The sequence below is a fragment of the Channa argus genome, chromosome 18, assembly GCF_033026475.1.
Source record: "Channa argus isolate prfri chromosome 18, Channa argus male v1.0, whole genome shotgun sequence".
Taxonomy (NCBI): domain Eukaryota; kingdom Metazoa; phylum Chordata; class Actinopteri; order Anabantiformes; family Channidae; genus Channa; species Channa argus.
This window is the reverse complement of record NC_090214.1, coordinates 18,302,808-18,327,277: the sequence shown is the minus strand read 5'-3', so window position 1 is coordinate 18,327,277 and position 24,470 is coordinate 18,302,808. Positions and strand designations below refer to the sequence as shown.

The 24,470-nt window shown below is 37.7% G+C and overlaps 2 protein-coding genes across 7 annotated transcripts in view; both read left to right on the top strand.

The window, feature by feature from the left end:
- The first annotated feature begins 532 nt into the window (after positions 1-532).
- Positions 533-17,100, top strand: pip5k1ba (phosphatidylinositol-4-phosphate 5-kinase, type I, beta a). Of its 4 annotated transcripts, none has more exons than XM_067484652.1 (15): positions 533-690; positions 4,099-4,322; positions 4,969-5,099; positions 5,696-5,813; positions 5,936-6,088; positions 7,007-7,303; positions 9,634-9,818; positions 10,085-10,165; positions 10,515-10,563; positions 10,707-10,791; positions 10,884-11,024; positions 11,137-11,227; positions 12,256-12,352; positions 14,073-14,142; positions 16,165-17,100. In XM_067484652.1, exons 2-14 carry the CDS (start codon positions 4,251-4,253, stop codon positions 14,109-14,111), a joined length of 1,539 nt encoding a protein of 512 aa, XP_067340753.1. In that variant the 5' UTR covers positions 533-690; positions 4,099-4,250; the 3' UTR covers positions 14,112-14,142; positions 16,165-17,100. The 4 variants fall into 4 exon arrangements, with proteins under 4 accessions (XP_067340753.1, XP_067340756.1, XP_067340754.1 ...); XM_067484653.1 differs by having other exon boundaries at positions 535-1,104; XM_067484655.1 differs by lacking the exon at positions 14,073-14,142.
- A 1,494-nt stretch (positions 17,101-18,594) lies between these two features.
- tjp2a (tight junction protein 2a (zona occludens 2)) overlaps positions 18,595-24,470 on the top strand; it is a 35,026-nt gene continuing 29,150 nt past the window's right edge. For all 3 annotated transcript variants that reach the window (XM_067483188.1, XM_067483187.1, XM_067483185.1), the window contains exon 1: positions 18,595-18,777. The gene's annotated coding sequence lies outside the window, so the exon portion shown is untranslated. The remainder of the gene's footprint in view (positions 18,778-24,470) is intronic.

Here is a 24,470-nt window from a genome sequence, read left to right as displayed (position 1 = left end):
CATACTAGTACACGGGAAGTCAAGACTTTTTGACATCCAAGAGAAAATATAATAATAATAAACCAGAGGGAACCGATGCATGCACGGGGAGGACATGCAAACTCTACACAGAAAAGCCACCGTCGCTCAGGGATGCAAACCCACAACCTTCTAGCTGTGAGGTAGGCAGTGCTAACCGTGCATCTTCCCCTGTCTAATTTAAGCTTAAAAGAACAACTTCCGGCTAATAGCTACAACTTCCTGCCGAGGTCTTTGCTCCGCCGTCTTTGTCTGCAGCCAGAGTGTGCAAATCCCCCTTTTGTTGAGTAAAATTAAAAAAATAAAAATAAATTAGAATAAAAAGATGGACAAAACAGTTGTTTGGACGTATACTTTAACGCTATAAAAGAATTAAAAACAAACAAGGTATGACATTAAAAAAAAAAAAGCCCATCAGAAAGCGCAGGACATATCATAAAAGTGTTGTCACAGACCTCTGCAGCTCAGTCATAATTATACAGTGGAATAGCACAACAGGTGGGCGGGCAGAGACGCAGGGACAGAGAGAGGAAGTGGTGAGGATGCTTCACAGACGCTGCTGCAATTTGCTCCTCACCACAGTCAGCGAATGTCAGTCAGTCAGTCAGTCGGTGAGCGACTCTGCTACGGCAACAGTGTTTGTGTGACCTGCGTGCGACCATGCCTGTGAAGGTAGGATGTCAGACAGCGTTCATTTCCACCGAACGCAACTTTACCATGGGGAGGAGGACAAAGGAGACAACTTTTGATACCTGTTCCTTGTTTGAATTGACCTCAGCGGGTCCTCTTTGTTTTTTGAAATGCTGTCAGGCAGCAATGTGCTTTGTTTAGTTTGCGTGTCGATCAAGAGGAAGATGAGCGGATGATGGTATCATAAGAGGAAATTAGCTTCTCTTCCCTTCCTCCGAGGCGAAGATAGAACAGAAAATGTCGCCAGTAATCCGTAGGTGAAGGGCTCCTGTCGTTTTACATGTATTCAAAAGAGCTGCAGCCTGCGAGTTTTCTGATGGCAGGTTTAAATATTCACCAGAACTAATGCACAATCCAACGAAACAGCCCTGCAGTAAATTCCTGGTTTTTATGAAGGTGATGATTTTGTTCAAACTGTTTTTATTGAGGTGTTGATTCACCTGTATGATCAGGAACATGTACTGACAGGTGTTTCTAATGTGCTGTGATCCAGTTTATCCTCATGCTATAATGTGTGTGTGTGTGTGTGTGTGTACTAAAATGACAGAAAGGTTTCCACTGACGGTGGACTTCACTGGTTTGTAAAGAAAAACTAAATTAGAGACTGTTTGCATTGGTCATAAACATAAAACTACTCAGTGTTTTAATGTGGTGGTGGACAGCGTTTGGTCAGTAGGTCAGTCAGGTGTTTTGTTCCAGACTGAAATATCAAACACTTCTGATTGATTGACATTCGAGGTGCAACTGTGGTCCTTTTAACTTTTCATTTAGTTGGATGTCTCGGCACTACATTTTGTACACATGTACTTCGATGATGTGAGTTTGACTTGATGAACGTCCCATTTTCTAGCTGGGCCGTGATGTTGCCATTTGAACTATCTTGGCATCTACTTGATGGATTGCCATAAAATCTGGTGCGCACAATTCTGTTCATATTTGGGATAAAGTGTGTTCGCCCTGGTGATCCTTTTTACTTTATAAGACTAATGATATTCTCATCAGCCTTTGTGGTACTTCATGTTTTGTGTTAATATTCAAATGTTGGCGTGCTAACACACTTAAACGATGTCTAAAAATATCCTCATAGAAGCACTGGGATTTCTGGTTCTTTGTTTTATTTATAAATAGATGTACTATATGTAAAATGAAAGAACTGGATTTCCATATTTAGTTTCAATTCCAAACCTTCAAATAATTGAGATGACCTGAGCTACAACTGTTACATAGCTGTCATTTAAATTGCGGCAAACTCCCACGACCCAAGTGCATTGTACTGTATGTGTGCAAGAACCTTATAACTGTAATAAATTTGTAATCAGTTTTGTAATCAGAAGTTCACACTGTGACGTATGAGAGCGATAATTTTTCTAGCATTGATCTTTGTATCCAGAGGACACATGCACTTGTTCTGACTTGTTTTAATGAACATTTGTAGCCTTAATGTGAAGAATTGTTGTCATCACTTCAAATTACACACATGACAAGTAGTAGTTTATTGAGTGCGTATTGAGAAAATGGTGACGCTTCTTGCATCATGCACCATATCATGAAATACACCTAGAAAAATACAAAAAGGGTCTTAGTCATGATCTTGACATTTTGTTACAATTGTTCACAATAGGAATTGAACCCCTAACCCCCTAGTCCCGCTAGTGGTCTACTATCACCTGTTGCAGTCAGTTACCAGTGTTGTGGCTAATAGGCTAACAAAGAATTTGTTTTAAAACACAAAGTAAGGCATTTACCAATCCTCAATCCAGCATGTTTTCACTTATGTTGTGCTGTTACATCACTCAGCTTTCAGCAAGTGCTGCACAGGAAACCTGACATGACCCCCCCTCAAAGACTCTTACCGTATTTACACAAAATTAGCCCCATTCACCGCACTGACCACTAATCCTTCTTTTTATGGGAAGGACTTATCTTTTGCAAGTTTCTTGACCTCTTCAAGCTCTGGTTTAAACAACGTGGAGAACTACACGACAGGTCGTTGAGAAAGAAACTTTCTCATCATGACCCTTTATAAAACAGTTTCATTCTCCATGAGTTAAACCACAACACCACATCCTGAAGCAGTGCTTAAAATAAACAGGGGCTTGTCAGTTCGGATCTGTGCTGGATCTTGCAAGTATGCTCCAGACCCAGAGAGAAGTTTTTGTAGAAATATATTTTTTTTGTTTTGTACACTAATGCATTGGAGCATGTACACTGTATCGCAGCCAGGCCACCATTTACTACCCAAGAAGCTAGGTAAATTGAGCCAGTGGATTTTAGTGCTTTCAGCTTTTGCTCTGCTGCAAAAGGTGCAAATATGTGATGGTTTTAATCTGTATTTGGCTGCAAGGACTTTCTGACTTTATAAACTAGATGCATTAAACACAGGCCGGCCATTGTCAGTCCTTCTGCTCCATCATCCATTACACCTTCTGCCAAGAATCTGACAATGATGGCAGGTTTGTTTTTGCTACTGAACCAGTAAATTTTAGCTAACTAGGCACAAACACGATCACCATATAATTAAGTACATCATATAGAGAATGTTAATCAACAGGGGGTGGGCGCACCATGTTGAGAGGGATGTGTTTCACATTTGGTCCAGATGAGACAAAGGTAAGGCAGCAGTCTTCTACTGACCTAGTATGGTGATGGTTTTTAAAAATCATGACAGAAAGTTAAACGTACAAAAATTAAACGTGCTAAGACATGAACTTCACATTGTTAATACATGTATAAAGTATTGGATACTGTAGCAAAAGAGTCGCTGATAGAAATGGATAGTGTTTTGTGAATTAGGCTCAGCTTCAGCCGCAGCTTCTGACTTTTCAGTCTTAAAAATTAACTTTTTTTTATTCTGGTTATTTTTACAGTACATCCTTCTCCATTATAACACCACTATCACCAAACGTACTTCTTAACAACTTATTTGTAACCTATTTCAGCTTTTGTCATCAACCACAGCTTTAAAGGAGTCGAGGGTCATGTATGAAAACAGAAAAGTACTGAGTCTCCATTCTGTGGTGTTATAAAATAAGGGGATTTGGTATGTAATTGTTTTCCAATCCTTCTTAATTGGGATCAAGGGTTGTTATGAGGGATTCTGGAGTTAACACAACTGTGGAGCTCCCTCATAATTTAGCAGTATCCCAGACAAAAAGGTCCGTTCTTTTTAAAGCTCTGAAAGAGACATCAGAGATTTTAAATTTTGGAAAAAGACAAGTTTTTGAAGGTAGGTTTTAGAGAGTTGAAATTGATTTTTACCCCTGAGACACTAATGCAACTTGAGTCATCAATCGGTCATATTTGTGCAATTTTTCACCAACTGACGTGGGTTGTGTTGATCATTCAGAGGAAAACGGCTCATTTTGTAACTCCTCTTTACGTTATCTACAGGGGAACTGTACCTGGACAATGCAGCTTCGATAAAGCCCATTCGAGGTAAATTGTTGCATTTGGTTGCTCATCACTGAGAGGAAAAAAGGAACTCAAGGTTGGAGGAACGTCAGCTGAGCTTCCCTCAAATCAAGTTCTCTCTGTGCAAAAAGATGTCAGCCACCACGGCAGAAAGTTTAGAAACAGGAACCAAACTCTCTAAATTGTCAAAGGATCATAAAAAGGTAAGTGGATGTCAACAAAAGGAAAGACCTCAAACATCCTCTGTTCGGAACAAAGTTACACCCACTATTATAGAGAAAAGGTAAGGAAGTTAATTAAACTGGGCACAAAGAAACAGAAAGGACTAACTGATCTACTTCAGTTTCTGGGTAATAGAGAGATTTCACATAAGCTCAGTTTGTTAAAGCATTCTCAATAACTTAATATAAAATTGTTAAGTTGTGTTTTTTTTTTTTTTTTTTTTAGTTTATAATAGAACAAAGACATCTCTAATCGGTGCTAGTGGTAGTTTTGCTATCGCTGTCTCTGTAGAGATTAGGGGAAAATGAAATGCCATTAGTAGCTGATTGCGGGGCAACTGCTTAGTCTCCAAAAGTGCTTAGAATAAACAATAAACAGTCATGTTATTTTTCATGCTCATTTTTTAGTCGGAACAAAAGCAACTGCAAGATTTAACTTTGCAATAACATTTGTGCCTCCATTAGGAATTAAAACACACCCTGATGAGACAAGACACTGAAAAATCATTTGTTACTGTGAAGTTACATTATGTGTTGGGAATTTAGCAATTTCACCTTGAAATAACTAATTAGTTTTTCTTCTAAAGTACGTTTTTCTTTAATCCCCCTTTATGTAATTATGTATTAGCCAACAGCAGCTGCCCTGAAAGGAGCCATCCAGCTGGGCATCGGTTACGCTGTGGGAAACCTCAGCTCCAAACCAGACAGAGATGTTCTCATGCAAGACTTTTCTGTCGTAGAGAGTGTCTTCCTGCCCAGGTACTATATAGATATATATCTTTTGCTTTTGACTGCTATATTTTAGCGGAAATTTAGATTACTAACTTTAAAGTCTCAGTTCACACACCTTTCACATAAATCTTTCTCTGTGCGAGATGCAGATGGTTTTACTGCATCTGTCGAAATTTTGAGATTGCTGCCACCACCCGATTATAGTGGGAGGGGGAAAGCTCCTCTAGATAATCCACAGAGCTCAGAAAAAATAATTTTGGCAAAGTAAGTAAGCTGTAAAAGCACATTAAAGTTCCAGGCCAGATACTCAGTCCAGGTCCTCAAGACGCAGCACATCCTGCTCCTCATTCCAAAAACGGGGTCTGCATTGTCTATAGCCACTAAATACAGGATTTAAACTGTACATATACAGTAAGTGCGGTGGGTTGTAAAGAAAAATGGGAAAAGCACAAATATTTCTATTTTGGGCTGGAAAAGAAGGAGGCATTGCAGCATTAGGCATTTATAACAGCAGACTAGTTAAAGTAATTCCAAATGATCTTTTCATCAAAAATGCATTTAGCATATAGAAAAGTTGGACACTGCCATTTTTCAAATATTAATTTGTTTTGTTTGTTCTTAAGTGAGGGCAGCAACCTGACTCCAGCACATCACTTCCCAGATTTCCGTCTGAAAACATATGCACCACTGGCCTTTCGCTACTTCAGAGAGTTGTTTGGCATCAAACCGGATGACTATCTGGTTAGTCAACGACAGTCAACATGATATGATTGTTCTTAGTCAGCACAATGAGGGGAAAGTTTCCACTGACTGAACTGTTCACCTTTGTTATTCAGAAAGTGTTGCATCATTTTTATTTGCAGTACTCAATTTGTAAGGAGCCTCTGATCGAGCTGTCCAACCCTGGTGCCAGCAGTTCCTGGTTCTACCTCACCAGCGATGATGAGTTCATCATTAAGACTGTGCAGCATAAAGAAGCTGAGTTCTTGCAGAAACTGCTTCCTGGTTACTACATGGTAAGCAGCTTCCCAAAAACGCAATGACTCACTACATTTACTTGCACCCACTGATGTAGGGCTTTAAAGTGTCATATTCTTCTACAGCATCATGGAAGCACTGCTTTGTTAGTCACATTGCAGCAATAATTCGGTTTCTTTTTACCTCTGAAGCGGGCTCATAAAAATCCAGTATCTACTTTTCTTTTTGTCACCAAGCAAAAATATGTGATACATTAACTGCGTGTTTGAGGATGTGTGTTTACATGCAAGGAATCAAACTAAATAGGGACAAACTCAGTAAAAACATCGTCTATAGCATAACCGGGGGAGAAAAACTCCACATAAACTCCAGGGTATTTGTTTGGTATAAATTTGATAATTCATGTCCAGGATACAGAGAAACATCAGGATGTGGCATATATCCGAGAACACATTTACATGAAATGCAAAACGTTGGTTCCCTTAAAGCTCTCATTTACATGCAGTGAACACTTTTTTTTTACTAACCAATACTTCTAACGCAGGTTCTATGGTGAGACAGCAGTGTTGAATTTAGCTAACAAGACGCTGTTCCACTAGGGAGGCACCTTACAGGGTATTTATTGAAGAAACAATTTCTTCATCTTGAAATGAAACATTTTCTGGCATTGGATTTGATCATTTTTATTTTTTGTCTTAATGTTTGACAGCATAAAAAAACATCTGAGGTCACCACAGATTTTTTATTATTATTATTATTATTATTATTATTATTATTATTATTATTATTATTATTTTGTCCTTTCGGCTTATCCCGTGAGTTCAGGGTCGACATAGCGGATCATTGTCCGCATGTTGATTTGGCACAGTCACCCCAGATATCTCTGTTTATATTATAAAGACATCAAAATCATAAGATATCATACTATTATTAAAAATACTTTGTCTTTTTTGTAGAATTTGAATCAGAACCCAAGGACGTTGTTGCCCAAGTTCTATGGTCTTTACTGCATCCAGTGTGGTGGTGTCACCGTCCGTGTGGTGGTGATGAACAATGTGCTGCCACGTGCCATGAAGATGCACTACAAGTATGATCTAAAAGGTTCTTCGTACAAACGTCGTGCCTCACGTAAAGAGCGCGGCAAGTCCTCACCCACATTCAAAGACCTGGACTTCCAGGAAATGCATGAGGGACTGTACTTTGACCCGGATACATACAATGCCCTGATGAAGACTCTGCAAAGGGACTGTCGGGTGTGTTCACATAAAGATCTTATATCTGATAGCAGGGTACACTGTCAAGTTTGCACTCTGTAAATACTGTAGATTATGTAAATCTTAGAATTGAGAGCAATGGTTATTATACTTCAGAATCTATGGATAACAATAGAGCCTACATTTGTGACATGGATGCTCTTTTAGAACATTGCTATTAGACAGACTAAAATCAAATGCTTGCTTAGTAAATTTCTGTCTTATTATGATCTAGAGTCAAATTACACATCAGGAGAGTAGTACAATAGTAGGTCATGGAATCGATGTGAAAGTATTACTATCAGAAGGAAATATCATTGTTCTTTTTTGGTCATCTTGTTATTTACCAAAGGTTTTGTCCTAATGATTGTAAAGGGGAATTAGGATTAGAAATAAAATCAGCAGAATTAATGCTCTGAAGAATATAAACATCCACAGCAAAAGATCCCCGTAATCTGAGTTTCTTCTTCTGAGTTTTAATTTAAAAATATGAAAAATACAGTTTCTAGCACAACTAAATGTTAGCTTAATTAATATTCCATGTTGGGTAAACTATTGTCCTAGTTTCATTCATTTATATTTGTTAGTTTATTGAAATCAGTTAGTTGTTTAAACTTAATTTATGTTGGCTTAATTTAATTTAAATTTAATTTAATTTAAAAGTGATAATTATGATGATTTAAATAGTATGTTTATTAAACATTCTTGGTAGATCTGTGAACCAGAAAATTGCCTCAGTCCATTTGAAGAGTTAACAAACAGGTAAAAGAACTGTAGTTCTGCCACAAGCTGCTCTTGGTGACTATGTGTACGAGAATAGGAACTGAATTCAACAAAGACAAATATTTGGAAAGCTGTACTGGCAAACACGCATGCTGTGAAGTCCACTAATACAGCAGTCTTATTTTCTTAATTTTGTTGATAGGACACATCAACTCACAGACATTTTAAGTTAAAAGAAGTTAAAACAACTCTTGTCTATTAAATTTATTTAAATTTACATTTAATTAATTAATTAAATTAATTAGCTTTATTAATTAGCTTAATTAATTAGCTTGAAAATATTAAACTTAGATATTTGTTAATTTTAAAAAATGTACTCATTGTTTGTACACTAAATATGAAGCTACAGTTAGCAGCCTTTGAGCTCACCTGCAACGTAATGGATGTTAAACATTAAGCTGACATTTTTGTATTTGCAGGAATAAAACAAGCACAATATCATGTGTAAATTTTCAAACTAGAAATGTTGGTAGACTAGCTGGGTCAGTCTTTATGCTAAGCGAAGCTGTACAGACATAAGTGTAGTATTGATTTATTTATCATTTAACTCTCAGCAAAAAAAGCATAAAACATATTTACTGAAATAGTAATCTACTTAAAGTGGTAAAGTAATAAAACTGAATGGTAACATGCTATAATAATTTTAAAATGGATCGAATTAGGTTACTAATGTGTGGATTATTGTTTAGTTTGTCATTTATTAGTTATTATACCAAAAAGTATAATTATAATTAAAAAATAATTTTAAAATGATGAAATTACATTTTAATACTATAAAATAGAGATCCCTATTCACTCTTCCCCTGTAATCCTGTAATATTATCATGGTCCAACCGGCTTCTATGAGCCATGTGCCCTTTGCTCAGTCTTAAGAGGACCTAATTAGTGCCTGCCTGCTATTTCATTTGTGTGAACCAACAGTGGCCACCTGAGGAGCGATTACCACACAACAGAGCGAAGCACCTGACTCATGTAATCAGGCTGAGCACAAACTGGTCAGTCTGGGTGTTAGGTGTGCTTATTTGGTTGTCTCAGTATGTTTGCTAACACAATAAAAAGTAAAGGACTCTTTGTTATTACGAGTTACCTCATGATATCAGAGTTTGGTCAGATATATCGAGGCTTATGTTGCATTGTACCTTTGGTTTGTAGATCCAGGTTTAACTCTTAGAACTGGGATCTTCTGGTAAAGAGAGGTTTCCTGTGGGTGATTTAATGATGAATCTTTGCATTTGATTTTACTTTTCCAAACTTGATTTTATTGCAGTATATTATTAAGATACCCTGTACTGAATTGTTAATGGTATCTCGGGAAAAGAGGTGTACAAATAACTTAAAGTCGACATAATATGCCAAACTAATGATAGTTCGACAGTTTACATCACAACACATCGAGGAATCTAAAAAAGACCGTGTTTTACTTTAACATCCCCAGTGAGACACACCTGTTGTCTTCCTATGTACTACAATGACAAATTATTTATAGATGTTTCAATTTAATTACAATTTCCATTGGATGCTGAAAGTCAGCTTCTCTCTCTCATAAGGTCCTGGAGAGCTTTAAGATCATGGATTACAGTCTGCTGCTGGGGATTCATGTTTTGGACCGGAAGCCACTGAGTAGAGGAAGCCGATGTGATAGCAGGAGAGGACAGAAAGTCCTGTACTCGACTGCCCTCGAGTCCATCCAAGGGACTGTGAAGGACCCTGAACCGGTGGCCGATGACGAAACGTGAGGAAGCAAATTGCAGTTTAATTCTTTGTAAAAACCAGTTCTCTTTTTCGGGTTTACACGGCTTTCGACATGTAAACACATAGTTTCATCACTAACTTATAATTTCACAGCTTGGTTTCATATTAGACATGTTCCATAGATGTATGAAAATGCATTTTAAAAAGTTTGCCTTAATGTGAGTGGTACAGGTTTTGCTTTATACTGTGTAGTAATAAGGCAATATTTAAGTGGTTTTATTAAAATCTAATCAACATTTTTTTTAGAATGGGTGGAATTCCTGCTAAACATAAAGATGAGAACCTGCTCATTTTCTTAGGAATCATTGACATCCTTCAGTCTTACAGGTGTGTTCTCAGCAACATACACACACACGCACATTTGAAAACTGGAATTTATTTCCTTGCCTGTCTCTTGTAGTGTTTTACAAATGGGAACAGTGGAGGACAGAAATATTTACATTTCACTGCAAGAGTTTTTCTAAGTTTATTTAAAATCAATAAAACTCCAGATTTCTCACCAAAGTGCAAAAAGTAAAAGAAAATATTGTTCTGTTTTTAAGTATTAAACTCTGAACAAGTCTGTATTTACTCTGTTGGCTCACCCCAGCCCCAATAGATATGTCACTAGAATCCAGTGTACTATATGTGTGATTATTTTTATTTTTTTTAATTGTAATATAATTGGTACTTTCAGATTTATTAAGAAGGTGGAACACTCTTGGAAAGCTCTTGTACATGATGGGGTAGGTCAAGTAATTTCACAGCCATCTTCTTACCTGCAGTTTTACCTGCATGTCTGGCTTTGTGCACATCTAGTTTATTCGCACACATTTATGGTACGGACTGTACTGTATGTGTTTATGTAATAGTATTCATTGCTTTTCAGGACACAGTATCAGTTCACAGGCCCAGTTTTTATGCAGACAGATTTTTGAAATTCATGGGCTCAACTGTATTCAAAAAGCTTCATCGTAAGTTGGTCTGCTATCATAACTCCTATATTCAATATCCTGCACGTACAGTCAACATTTGATCTTAATAAACTCTCTCTCTGTGTCTTTAGCTTTAAGAGGAGCCTCATCAAAGAGGAAGAGGGGCTCTGTCTATCCAGGAAGGTCAGCCTCTCAGGAGTTTCTGTCCCAACATAAGGAGGAAAAGAAAGAGGAGAAGAAAACCCAAAGCATGGACAACCTAGATGCAAACTGTGCGTTTATGAAACGACATTTAACTGAATATTTTTCCAAACATTTTGCAGTTTTTAAGGAGAGACTTTTGTATTTGAATCACCAATTTGATTAACTGCTTGTTGCCCACAGTTTACAGTTCATCTGAACAACCAGATCTCGTTCCAAAACCAACTGTTTCATTTGAGTGCGCTATGAATATTGAAGAGGACCTTGACAACAGGTAGTGCATGTGTGCAGCTCTGACTGTGCAAAGGGACTTTGTTAAAAGATCTAAAATTGTTAGACAGTGTTTACAGGAACCAAACAGAAGATGCGATACAGACGTGTGCAGTGATGACACAAAGAGATAGAGTTGTGCAATAAAAAAGATGATTTGAATGTTTTTTTTTTGTTTTTGTTTTTTTTATTTGCTGGCTAGTTATTTCAAAATTGCCCAACATTTAGTCCAGATTAAATGAAACAAGTCGACAGCCATGCTAGCAGTTTAGTGGAGTTTTGACCTTTGACCTTTCCTACAATGACAAAACAGGAAAAGTGTAATGTTTGTGACATGTTTACGAATTACCATCTGATGTGTTAGAAAACATTTGCTAGTTATCACTGACCACAACGTGTATCTGAAGCTGATAGGGATTTTACCATAAATGTCAATCTGATGAATGTCTGCGCAAAGTTTCATGGAAATTCATTTCATAATTGCTGAGGACAGATCAACTGGTTAATCAGAGTTATATATATTAGGGGTGTGTTGGTTCCATTTTTCTCAATCTTATTTTGTAATTGCAGTTTAGCTTTTTCCATGATTTGGTTTCAGGTGGCCTAAAGTTAAGAACTGAGAGCATTACTCATTTTATCAAATGCTTTTTTATCCATGTTTTTCAAGAGTGCCCACGTCTTGTGGTTGTGCTAATAACAAACGGCTTTAGAAGCAAAGGAGGAAGTGATGTAACTATTATTTTTCTGTTGTGCCTTAGATCCTCTTAGGGCAGATATCAGGATTGAGGGTTTGAAATGTGTGAAAACAGTTAAGCATAGTTGTCTATAGAGGGAAAAAAAAAGAAGTTATTTTATGACTAAGTTGTATCACATAGTTGTGTCATTTTGAGAAGCAATAAACTACCTGGTTTGTTGTAAAGGCTGGAGAGCTTGTTGAAATTATGAATCAGACTTTAGGGAAATTTTTCACATCATCACAAGTGGAGCTGCAAGCTCATACATCTTTCCATATTTCTGATTGTTCTGCTGCAGTGAGAAGCGACGAGACTCCAATTCAACAGTGGCTCTGGATGATCCTCTGGCGTCTCTCAGCAGGAGCAAATCAGAGACGGAACTGGACGTCTACTTGGTATGACATATTTTGTTTTATGTGTGCGTTCTTTTTTGAATATAGGATCAGACTAGTGTTTCTCTTTTATATACCTTATTGTTAACTCATGCTATTGGAAAACAAAACCAATAAATAGGACTTTATGACTTTTTGTGACTTGTTGCCGGGTAACCTACAAGGAAAAAATACATTACACCTTTTAATTTTTATTATTCGGCCAATCAGATCCCTGCTGAACTAACTATTATTTTTATATGCTATACATTTTTTAATTATTATCATAAATGTTAGAATTACAATGAAATATGATTACTTATTCACTGTGATGGGTGAAGTACAGAAATCTGTATGTAAGTAAATTTACAAATACACAAAGTAAATGTACTCCAGCAGTATTTACATTGTAAATATAAGAATAAAATGCAGACCACTGATAAACTGTCAAAAAGCGGGAAATAAAGTCAGAATACAGAATTAATGGGCCACAGAAATCCCATAACAAGCAGAAAGCACGAGTGTTATGTTATGTGGTTATTTGCACCTGATTTAATTTAAGTGAAGACAGTGGATGGTCTATCGTAACCCCACTGCACACTAAGCCATGTGCCCTGCTGCTTTCAGAAGGAGAGGAGAAAAACTTAATCATCTATATTAATTTATAAATCAACAGGGGCTGCTCTGACACAGTTCTCAGCATAGTAACGCCAAGAACTTGTTCGGTGCTGCTTTGAATTATCTCCTTCTGTCTGTCTGCATGGTACACGGAAATAGAGAGCACTGGTCATTATGTTGTTTGATCGACTTTAACATGACAGAGTCAAACTGACAGCAAACATTAGTCTGGGGGATTTCGCTTTAGCTGTGTGCTCCTGTGCGGGGAATGTAGACTTCAGTAGGTAGGACAAATTTTTGCCTAGTTTACTGAAGCGATTCCTGTCTCTCTATTGATTCTTTTTCTTGAAAAACCAAGAATGTGGTATATTATGAAATGTTCAGATGTGTACAGATTTTTTTCTCTTAGGTGTAGTGGAGTAAAAGTCAAACTAGCCACAATTAAGTCTACTTAAGTAAAGTACAGATATGTGAAAATGTACTTTGTTACAGTAATGAAATACTTCCTTTTTTAATTGCATTACTGTTGTTTTTTGTTTGTTTTGTTTAGTTTATTTTCTGAGCAGCACATAAATATGTAATTTTAAATTATACATTTAAATTTAAACTTCATCCTAGACATTGGTGTGCTTCAGTTGATGTTTATTTTATTTATTTTTATTTTTTTATTTAATCTTTTTTTGGTCTGAATAAAGCCAGGCTAGTTGTTTACCCCTGTTTAACTAAACTTAAAAGTTACCGGCTGTTAGTCTATTCTAACTTTCAGAAACACTAAACAGGACCGTTTCCCAAAATGTCTACCTACTGTATTTGTTTTGAATTGAACAGTGGTTGAATGCTGCTTGCTCCTCACAGTGTGTGTTTGAATATTAATAATTATTATAGGACACATGGTGTACAACAGCCATGTGCCACACATGGGAGGCTAATAAACATTATCTGATTTAGTTTACTGCATAGTAACTTGTCTGGTGCCTCTTTTGAGAATAATGAAGAACACCTTACTATGTAAAATCTAGACTTTCTTACATCATTTTGAGTGGCCCCTTTATTTTATTGTGCTGGTGTTTTGGAGAACATCATTTACGATAAACTCAGGGGTCACTGGGTGTCTCTGCATTTTCAGTGTCACACAGTCTCAATCAGGCGACCCAGCTGGAGTTGATCAGTCGATTGAGTCCAAGCATCCACAGATTGTAAGCAGCAAATAATATTCATCAAGTATTTTTTTTTTGTGTTTATCTGCTTAGTCAACAAAAGGCAAAGGGGTATTAATAATACCTCGCTTTAACCTCCGCAAAAGACACTGAATCAATGAAGTAGAAGCATGTGGATTAAGTGAATTTACCAAATCTGATCTTTATCTAAAAGCCCTTACAATCCATTGCATGGTTCTCTTTTGCTACTTTCCCAGCATGTAATTTCTCTTCTCTTGTTGGACATTTCTACTTTGGTGGTGGTAGCTCTTTGGTCCTAAAGTCCCCGTTGGTGGTGCCATCCTGTGACGTCTGTGGTATATGACTCAGCCGAGTTCTGTACTCACTACCCCCACAATCAAAGACTCCAGTGAATTCCCCTTTCTACAGCAATTACATAACTACATAACTACATAACCACAAAATCCTCATTCAGGCTTATATGAAGCCCACATTAAGCTGTTTTACTCGGGCTCTGTGGGGAGCCTGCAAGCGAGTTAGTCTAATCTTAAAGCCAGTGACAGAAGACAGTGGGATTCAGAAATTATAATGAGGGGGAAAAAGAAATCTAGGCTTTGGACCGTATCTGCCAGTCTCCATTTGTTTTATTAAATCTCATATCCCTAGCTCTCTAATGTTTAACCCCCGAAAAACGTGAGGCATGACTTCAACACAGTTGTGCTCATTTGCATGGTTTAGCAATTTATTGCAAATTACACCCGTCAGCCACAACATCACCTTGTTGATGGTTTCAACATAAAAACTAAGAAATTATAACCTTATCGTACAATTTATGGCAGAGCCGTTTTTTGGGTTCGCATTAGATTGTACAGGTCTACAAATGGTTGTGGCTGATTGATGTGTGTGTATATACACTTGCTGGCCAAATCTCACTAGTATTTCAATTATTAGAATGCCTGTCTTCAGTCTTCTAGGCCGTCATTTCATTAAAGTATAAAAATCAACATAAAAAAACACCCTGTATAACTTAATTTAGCATTACATTTTTAGTTTTCTGGGAAAGCAGAGCAGATTTGTACACACGGCATTATATTAACATACGTATGTTATTCTGAAACCCTTTCCTGCCTGAACTGTATATTTGCATTAAAGAATTTAAAGAATGCCACAGTTTGGGGAAAAAAAACTAATAGCAGCCATTACAATCTAGGTCTAAACCCTATGCAGGATGTACAGTCCCCTACAAAAGTATTGGAACAGCAAAGCTAATAGTTTGCTTTTTGCTGTAGACTGAAGACATTTACAGTAGGTGTCAGAATAAAAGCTTGATATGAGAGGAAACTTGAGAACTTTATTTGGTTTACACCTTGATGTTTAATCTGATTGTTCAAACAAATAGTTTGAAATGATTACTTATCATTTTAGCCTTACAGAAGGTTTTAGGTGTGAAGACTCTATTTGTTCTGTTATAAAATAAAAAAGATAGATTACCTTAAAAACCATAACTAAATGGGCTGCGGAATCGTGCAGAAACAGTAGTACAGACCTTTAAATTACAGAAAGCTAAACTACATGCTACACACAAAGGCGCACACATTTGTCCTTACATTTGAGGACATCTATTGACATAATGCACTGACGTGACTTTACACCACAACTTGACCATCTCATCATAATTGCCTACCGCTAAAGCCAACTTACAGTAAATCTAACTTTAACACCAAAGTCAACGCTTAACCCTCAAACTGTCCTGAGTAAGTGCACTAGTAGCTTCGTGATTACAGGCCACATAATCCCAGTGTCCCCACTTCAAGGCCTCCTGGGAAGCTCCCTCCCTCTCTCTCACCATATTTTCTGTGTGCCTCTTCACTGCTCACTGTCAAATAAAGGCTAAAACACTGAAAAAAATCTTTAAATAAAAGAAAATATTAAGGATGGATTATTATTAAAAAATGGGCCCTTAGGCACAGATATCAATCAGACCATTAGTTTGACTGTTAACACCAAGTCTTTTTTTGAAGGATTAAAATTCTCCCTGTTGTTGTTGTTCTTCCTGTCTAGTGAAGAGCAGTGAATGATGTCTCCGCACCAGACATCTGTACATCTGACTGTTGACCTTCCAGTTCCGTGACATCGAGGCATCACAACCTTGCAACAGGTGGAAACAGCTCTAACTAATGCACCCACACTGTATGTTTGTGTATTAGAATCATTAAACCACTGTGTTAATGTAAAACACTATGACGCTGCTTCGTCTCCTGTTACTTTATATTTTGCTGCTACTGTGCTAACAAGATAACTGAGTTGTGGTTGGTTTGGGGGTCTCATTTTCTGTGTAATGTTCGAACTCAGTGGCTGGATCCCTGGGGTTATAAAATGCCTTGTTTCCTAATCTGTTACAGAAAAAAAATTATATTTATATAGAAATGTGTACTCAGGTAAATCTGGTCTCAAGTATTTTAATAAAAATGCTAGTTCGTCACTCTAATGACATAAGGACCATATATTTACTTTATTTTAAAATTGCATTTTCCAAAAAGCCAAAATCTAATGGATAGTGTGTATTTTTCTTTTAGAGCAATAGAATCTGCTGATACTATGGCATAAAGTGCTCAGTTGCCTATAACAAATTTACAGTATCTAGTCTCTCAGTCCATGATAACATAAATGTCAAGCAGTATGCTTGATTATTATAATATATAGTCAGGTATTTTTTTTTTCCATTCAATTGTTTTTTTTTTTCCTATACTCTTGTGATACATAGGATATAAATTTTGTGTTTACTGCTATTTTAGAAAAGTAACCTGTAGGTGAGTAAAAGCACCTGTTCTGAATCCTGCTGGTATATGACAACCAATGACTGCCTTCTTTTTTTCCATGTGCCTTAAAAAGTAAAAAACTAAATAACAGAGCTTTGATGTGATTTATAGGCCTCCAACTGTATTATACTGTAGCAACACTTTGAATGTGTATTTGTGAAATAAATTAATATGTAATGTCCATTAAGTGATTGTGTTCCTTTTTGTAAAAATATAATTAGAAAGTGGATGTTATTCATTTTTAACAATCCCTGAAATTACTCATTTCAAATAAGTTCAATACTAAAACCAGACATCAACTCACATCAACTGTCATATTGTATTTAGACACAAGAGGGCGCAGCTACAATACATGGGGAGGATATAGCAGATGGTTTGTCTTCACTTTGTACACTATATCTGCATTGTGTGCCCTCCACCACCATATACAAGATGATACTTTATTTCCCAATTCAAAATCACATTAAATCGAATCTACTGTGAGTGGATAAAACTTTAAAGTAAACTTAATTTCTGTTGTGCAGTAAGGTTATATGGCTGTTCTCCCACTGATGGTTTTAATGACAACACTGAAGGTTTAGGATTTAGGTTAATCTGACCTAGATGAAAACATTTTCCAGAGGTGAAAAATGAATAATTTTAGTCATTAACTGACATTTTGTAAAACTTTTAACTTTGTTACTGTAAACAAATATCTAGAATATATATACAGAGTATATTTGACTAGTATGAATTTGCTCTGTATATGTGTTTGTCTGTCATCTTGGATTTCACTAAATTTCCTCATGACATGTTGTCTGTTGTGAGGATGTTTATTCACCTCTCAGCACTGACCTGTGTTTCATTCTGACAATGACAAATCGTATAAAGGATTAACAGCTTTTAATAGGATTTCATGTTTTTCAGCATCAGACATGCCAGAGGGTCTTAATCTGAAAAGGTTCAACCAGGCAAACAGGAATTAAATCAGTCTGGGTTGTTTTTTTACTAAGTGCGTGTATGCTAGGAGGAGCAAACAGTAAAATACACGTGTCCTGAGATGAAACCATGTACTTGATGAATATGGTTGTCCTTATCATGAGTATATTGAATAATGGGAAAGGAACCTAAATTAAAATTTAAACAGTGAAGTAATTAACAAAATAAAGAGAAACGTGGTGTCTCTATTACATCCCAACAGAGTTGTAACTAAATACACTCAATATCAATAACAAGTTTAGATAAATGAAAAATAATCACAAAATTGCAAAAATCCATACACAGTATGTAGTTTACACAGTAAAAAGGTAGATGTGTTGCCCAGTTGTCTGGGTTTTTCTTTATTGAGTTGTGTTTGATATGATATAAAGATCAAGCCAAGCCAAGCCTTATCTCCATGGTAACTCCATCTGATGAGGAAGACTGACAGGTGGATGATGGGTGGATGATGGAATTATGGATAGTTTAGTTACAGACTAAATTACAACTAATTACTGAATCTAATATCTTATCAGAATTCACCAACATAATTTAGTTTTCTGGTCATAATTTGTAACAGTTTAATTGGTCCCCGGTAAACTGAGTCATTCGGTGACAGGGTGACTCAGGAGAACGAAACCACCTCCGCACTTACACACAGAGAGGGTCACGTGACGATACAGGCTGTAACCCTGCACACCTGCAGTTTCGAAACCACGCCCACATACCTGCGAGAACCAGGAAATCACTTGGAGACCTGAAGAAATCAAAAAAACTCCACCAAATATTCACCAAGATAACCCCTTGACCGTCCTGTGCCGCCGTTTGATAGGCGATTTTTTTGGGATAATTCCGCTGCGGGGACATAAAGACAGGAAAAAGACGAGCGTTTCACCTGGTAAGTAGATCCTGAATGTCGACACGTTTTCACCGTGTTTCGCTGCGCCCGCTGCCGTATTAGGTCACTGTGCAGCTCTCCGTGGAAATCAGTTTTATCGTGCAGCTTTAGCCCTTTAAATATTATCTCTATCATTTTCCAGATGGCTGTCAGTCTCTTACTGTCGCTTTTAGCCTGAGTTCAGCCAGACTCCAGTGGGGACCTCTGCTCTGTGTCCAGGCCTCAGGGCTGCTGCTTGTGTGTCTGCTTTGTGTTCATACGTGAGGAAGAAAGAGAGTGGCTGTAATGTAGGCTAGGAATTATTTGTGTGTGTGTGTGTGTGTGTGTGTGTGTGTGTGTGTGTGTGTGTGTGTGTGTGTGTTTGAGCAGTTAAATTTATCACAGTTCAGAGATTAACAGCTGCTAGTTTATTGGATATAGTAATGCATCAGTGGTTATGAAGGATTTCAGACGGATGTTGATCATTTGGATGTGTTTTTTCGGCTACAATATAAAAAATATTAATTTAGCAGGCACTTTTATCTAAAGCAACTTGCAAGCAAGTAGCAGACACTAGGGACAACTGTTGGGTTCAGTGTCTTGCCCAAAGACACTTTTAACATGTACCCAGGAAGACTGGGACTTGAACTACTGACCCTGTGGTTCGTGGATGACTGTTCTACAGGCAGACTTGAAAGGCTACTCACTGTGATGTAAATAGGGTGGACAGAGTGCTTTTATTACTTGCATGTATGTATTTGTTTTCATTATATAGAGATATTCAAGTACAAATTTGCCCTGCACATTGTCTTTCCATCTGTGACATGCTTTTAAAAAATGGTTTATACTTTCTATACACTAATTTAAGTGTTAGGCTATTTTTTCCAGAATCTAATGGCCTGTAGCTATTTTGACTTGAATGCACAGACATTAATAATACTGTTATAGGTAAAATAGTTAAGCTATTTGAATTCTATTGAGTAGTAGTGTCTAAGTAAGACACGGAATCTCAAAATGCTTTTACTCTAACTGTGTGGTAATGGATGAATGCATAGTAATATAAAGGACTTGGTCCTAATGTCTGGTTTGCTATTGACCCCACCACATATCAGAATCAGTGTTCAGAAACTCACCATATGGGACATGTGTTCAGTAGATGTTCCTTTCGGTTCGTTAAAGCTCCCAAATTCCTAGAAACAGTAGACATGCCATTTCCCATTGACTGACCCTAAAAAGGTACATGTGAAAACTGTGTTCGATCAAGTGTTGCAGTAAGTCACACCAGTGAGCCAGTGTGCACAACTACAGGATCAGTTTCACTGTTGCATCTCAGCAGCGAGAACAGGCTTTGGTTTCCTGTCAAGCTGCACTATGTTTTTTGTTTTGTTCACAGAAAGCAATATGGAAAGTTTTGAGTTTGAGATTTTTCTTCAGATCACATCATATTCCGTGATAAAGCAGATAATAACAGCTGAGGGCACGTGCACACTCTGTTTGTTTCTCCCTGCCTGTCTGTCCATCTCTGTCCCCCTCTCCCTTCGCACTCATCACAGATTTGTGAGTGGCATGTGTCCCTCCATCTGGCTTGCACATGCATTGCATATGGGCATTGCATAATAGCCTTAGGATTTAATAATGCAGCACCACAGGCTACTCCAGCACATGGTCAAGTGACAAGCAGTTTGTTTCACTGGCCCTTATGTAAAACATTAAGACAGCCAAAAATAAACTCCAGCTCCATTGGAGCTGGAGGACTTCATTGATGATTAAATTTTGAGCCTTTTCAATAAGTAAAAACCCAAGCCTGCAGGTTTGATGCAGGTTTGAACACAGAGAAAGAAACATCTAACATTCCTAAATGCATAAATATAGATGTGATAGTGTATTTTTATTTTTTAATTGCATTTTGCCTTTGAGATAACAAAGTGTTAATGTGTAACATCAGCTAGTATAGTTGAGTATAAGATGGATATAATGTTGGTATAATATATATTATAATTAATGAAATGCAACACCAGAGGAGCAAAAAAAAAACAAAACAAACAAAATCTTAAAAGCTACCGCAATTAATGAGAGCAGTAGATCTTGTGAATGTCTGTGGAGAAATGCAGAATGTCCAGTGGAAGCCATGTTCTAATACATAAGATTAGTCAGCCAAGACTGACGATTGCCCACATTCAGCAGTTTGTCTCTGCATGAAGAGTTGAATAGTCACTCTCCTTCAAAGTTCTGTTTCCTCACCAGTTAGTCACTAACTTGGTTTGCCTTTCCCAGCAGGTAGGTGGATTTAGTTGTCAGGCAAGCTGTTTTCCCTGTTTCCACTCGTTGTGCTAGGCATAGTGTCAGCTGGCCAGCTTCTTACTTATTTATTGTTTGGATCTTACCAAGGTGTCAATCTTCTAATCAGTTCTCAGAGAAAAAGAAACCGATTTTCTGAAAATGCTAGAATATTCCTTTAATATGTGTTTCTCCTGTTTTGTCAATACCCGATAATGAGGTTAGCATTAACAGTCATACTGATCCAGTGTGTGAAATATATGTGTGACTAATAAAAAAATGGTTAACTACAGTTAAACTAATTATTGTCTACAGACAACTAAATGCAATATGATGCCATTTTGTACTTGTCTGATTTTCAGAATAAGTGCTTGCATTTTCATTCATCGAGCACCAGGTGTCCATCATTGTGCCCTTTATTTTATTTTTTGGGACATATTTGCTGATGTGGCCTTGGTATTCTTCCACACAAATACACACCTTTATGTTTGGATGAGTTTGAGTTTGCTTATGGATTATGATGAAACTGCCTATGAATCTCATGCTGCTGCATGAATTGTGCAGAGTATAATAGTTCAGTCCAGTCTACAGTTACAAGGCTTCTAATATGGCCTCGACTGACAAAGAAGGAACCCTCTCCTTCTTTGTCTTCCCTCTCCTTTGTGATGTTGTTACACAGCGTTTTTAAAAATAGATGATTGTTATTTCTGTGTCTCCCCCCACTGTGCTCCTGGTATTTTCAGCCCCCCTTGGAGTGCTGAGGTATTTCTGCTGCTCGCTGAAATTTGCAGCAGCTCACATGGCACGACCATCCAGAGCTGTAATCCAGACATACAAGCTGCTGGAATATAAATCCTGTCCAGAGTTTGCATTGGCTGGCAGCTCAACAAGAGACCATAGAGATTATTTATCTATTTATTAATTTCAAACCAATAAGGACATAGAAGCCTGCTGTCAGCTGGTGACTCGGGGACATCAAGAAACTGACATTTAATCTGTGTGGTGCTATGGCATGAGTGTGTTCTCCTTATCAAGGGGAAGTAGTTGGGGGAAGCATTTTAAAAGCTAATTAAAACAAAACTTATAACCATATGCTAAATATGTATAAGTGTCAATGTCGGGGGAAATACGGGTTTGAGGGTGTAAGGTCAGATTTGACCTCGCAGTGTCATCTTGTAAGACTTGACCTTAAGTTCAACATAATTTCTCGCAGTGCTTTTTTTGGTCTCAAATCTTTCATATTTGGAACATTTTGCCAAATGTTTGTATTTACAGAGCAAGATATTTTGTGGCCCAGAGCTATTCAATTTGTAGCAGCTTTTCCTATAAGTATATGCAATAAAATGCAAATTGTAAGAATGTTACCTACAGTATCATTTAATAATAAATGTACAAAGGTACCTATTGATATAAATGTTCCCATTTTGATAACTTGAGCAATGGTTGAATAAACAAGCTTAGTCAGAGAGATACACACCCTGTCTGAGACCCACTCTGAGACAACAGTCCTGTATTTGCAAGGAAGACTGTTTCTTTACAGAAAAATTGCAAGAATGTGAAAGGCGTGCGAGATCAAAGAGGATCTGTGAGAATTGGTTCAAGTTGTATCAAAGGACAAGGTTGGTCATTTGTACTTGCTCTTCCTGCCTCAGTAGAGTCTCAGGTTCCACAGGGTTTTCCCTCGACTGGGATGTAACTGGGGTTGAACCCAGGCCCTCTTGAACCAAAGCTTGACTGTGTTTGTAGAGAGCAAAATTATGGATATGATTATGCAGAGCAAAGATTAACATTTCACACTTTGGCTTGTTGGACAGTGTTTTAATTAACAATATCCATTGGCTTTTTTTTTCATTGAGTTGTACTGTCAAATTCTGAAAAGTTGAGACACCAGGTCCTAACAGAACGTACGTTAATGGCGTCAAAAGAAATCTGTGTGAATGTGCCATTGCCTTAACATTACTATAAATATGACTTTTAAAGGTGATATTCAGTATTTTTCTGTTTATTGCTGTCTGTGTGACCTGTCCAGGGTCTATCCTGCGTCTCGCCCAGTAACAGCTGGGCGAGAGGATAAAGGATAAAGGATGACTACTATCTATATACTATACTACAGTGCCACAAAGCTTCATTATTAAAAATACATCAGTTGCCTCCCACTGTTACACTGGGGGACATGCTCATCTTATATTTATTTTGATTCAAGCTTTTAAATCCTCAGTAAGAACCTGAGCGCAACAGACTGTGAAGCTGGAAAATGTGCAAGGGACTGGTTTTTAAACATTGATGCTTTCAGGAAAAAATACAATCGTTAGTACTTTCGAAAGTAATACACCTCCAAATAGGGATACCCTGGTAGAGGCGTGTGCGGCTGATGTTGATGGTGGGTCTGTCTCTGTGTAAATGGCGAGAAGTCTAAGCCAGGATGTGGGATTATGGGAGAAGGGGGCGGGGAGCATACATGATCTGTCAGGGCTTAGTACCACAATTATCCCAGCGGCTGTAGCAGCAGCAGCAGCCACAGCAGCAGTGGTGGCAGAGCTTGCATTTTCATTAGTGTAATGTCCAGAGAAGCTCCAGAATTATGTAAGAGTGACGTGCTGTCATCCCTTCTCGGCCAGCCCACCGCCTGGCAGGAACGTGGCTATTTGTTTTCCTTTTATCGTCCCTCACTCACAAAAAGCCAAAACGACATCTGTCAGATTTGGCAGTCGGGGACTGGACTCATAGGAGTCACACCACAAGACCTTTGCCGCTTCGGGTGCTGAAGCTGTAGCCCGTTGTCATGGAGAAACTGATGCACTGAGGCAGGAAGAGCAAGTCGTGAGTCTTGATGAGCAGCATGGAGAGGATGAATCTGCTTCTGGTTTTGCACCTTACTCTATGATGAGTGGTGAAATTGTAGTAGCAGATGCAGTGGTGCAGTGTCTGTGTTATCACTGTTGTAGTGGAGAATTAAAAGATGAAGTTTAAGAAGTTCATCACGATTATGCAGGCCGCTGTGGGGATTGTACCCCTAAACAAACGGGAGCTTCTGCCCCCTGGCAGGAAACTGTGGAGACCCCCTGGGTGAGTTTGATAAGTGTGTGTCTGTTTGCTGTTGTTTTTTTTTTTTTTTTAGCATGCATAAAATCGACTGCTAAATCCTAATCAAAACAACAGATATATTTGGAAGACTGCAGTATAGTGACTTGGACGTGACCTATTATAGGGCCTATTAAAGGGTCCATGGAAATTGTGAACATGCTTTGCTTAGTAATGTCTGGTCATACAGGTGGTTTAGTCAGTCTCGCCAGTACAATGAAGGTGAAGAAAATTCCGCTTATGATCCTCCGAGTATAGCAAAAAATGGCATCATCTGTATCTTTTTCCATAAACCTTGTTCCAGTTTTTCTGGATAACCCACATAGTAGAGGCAGAAATCTAGAAGCTGAACAATT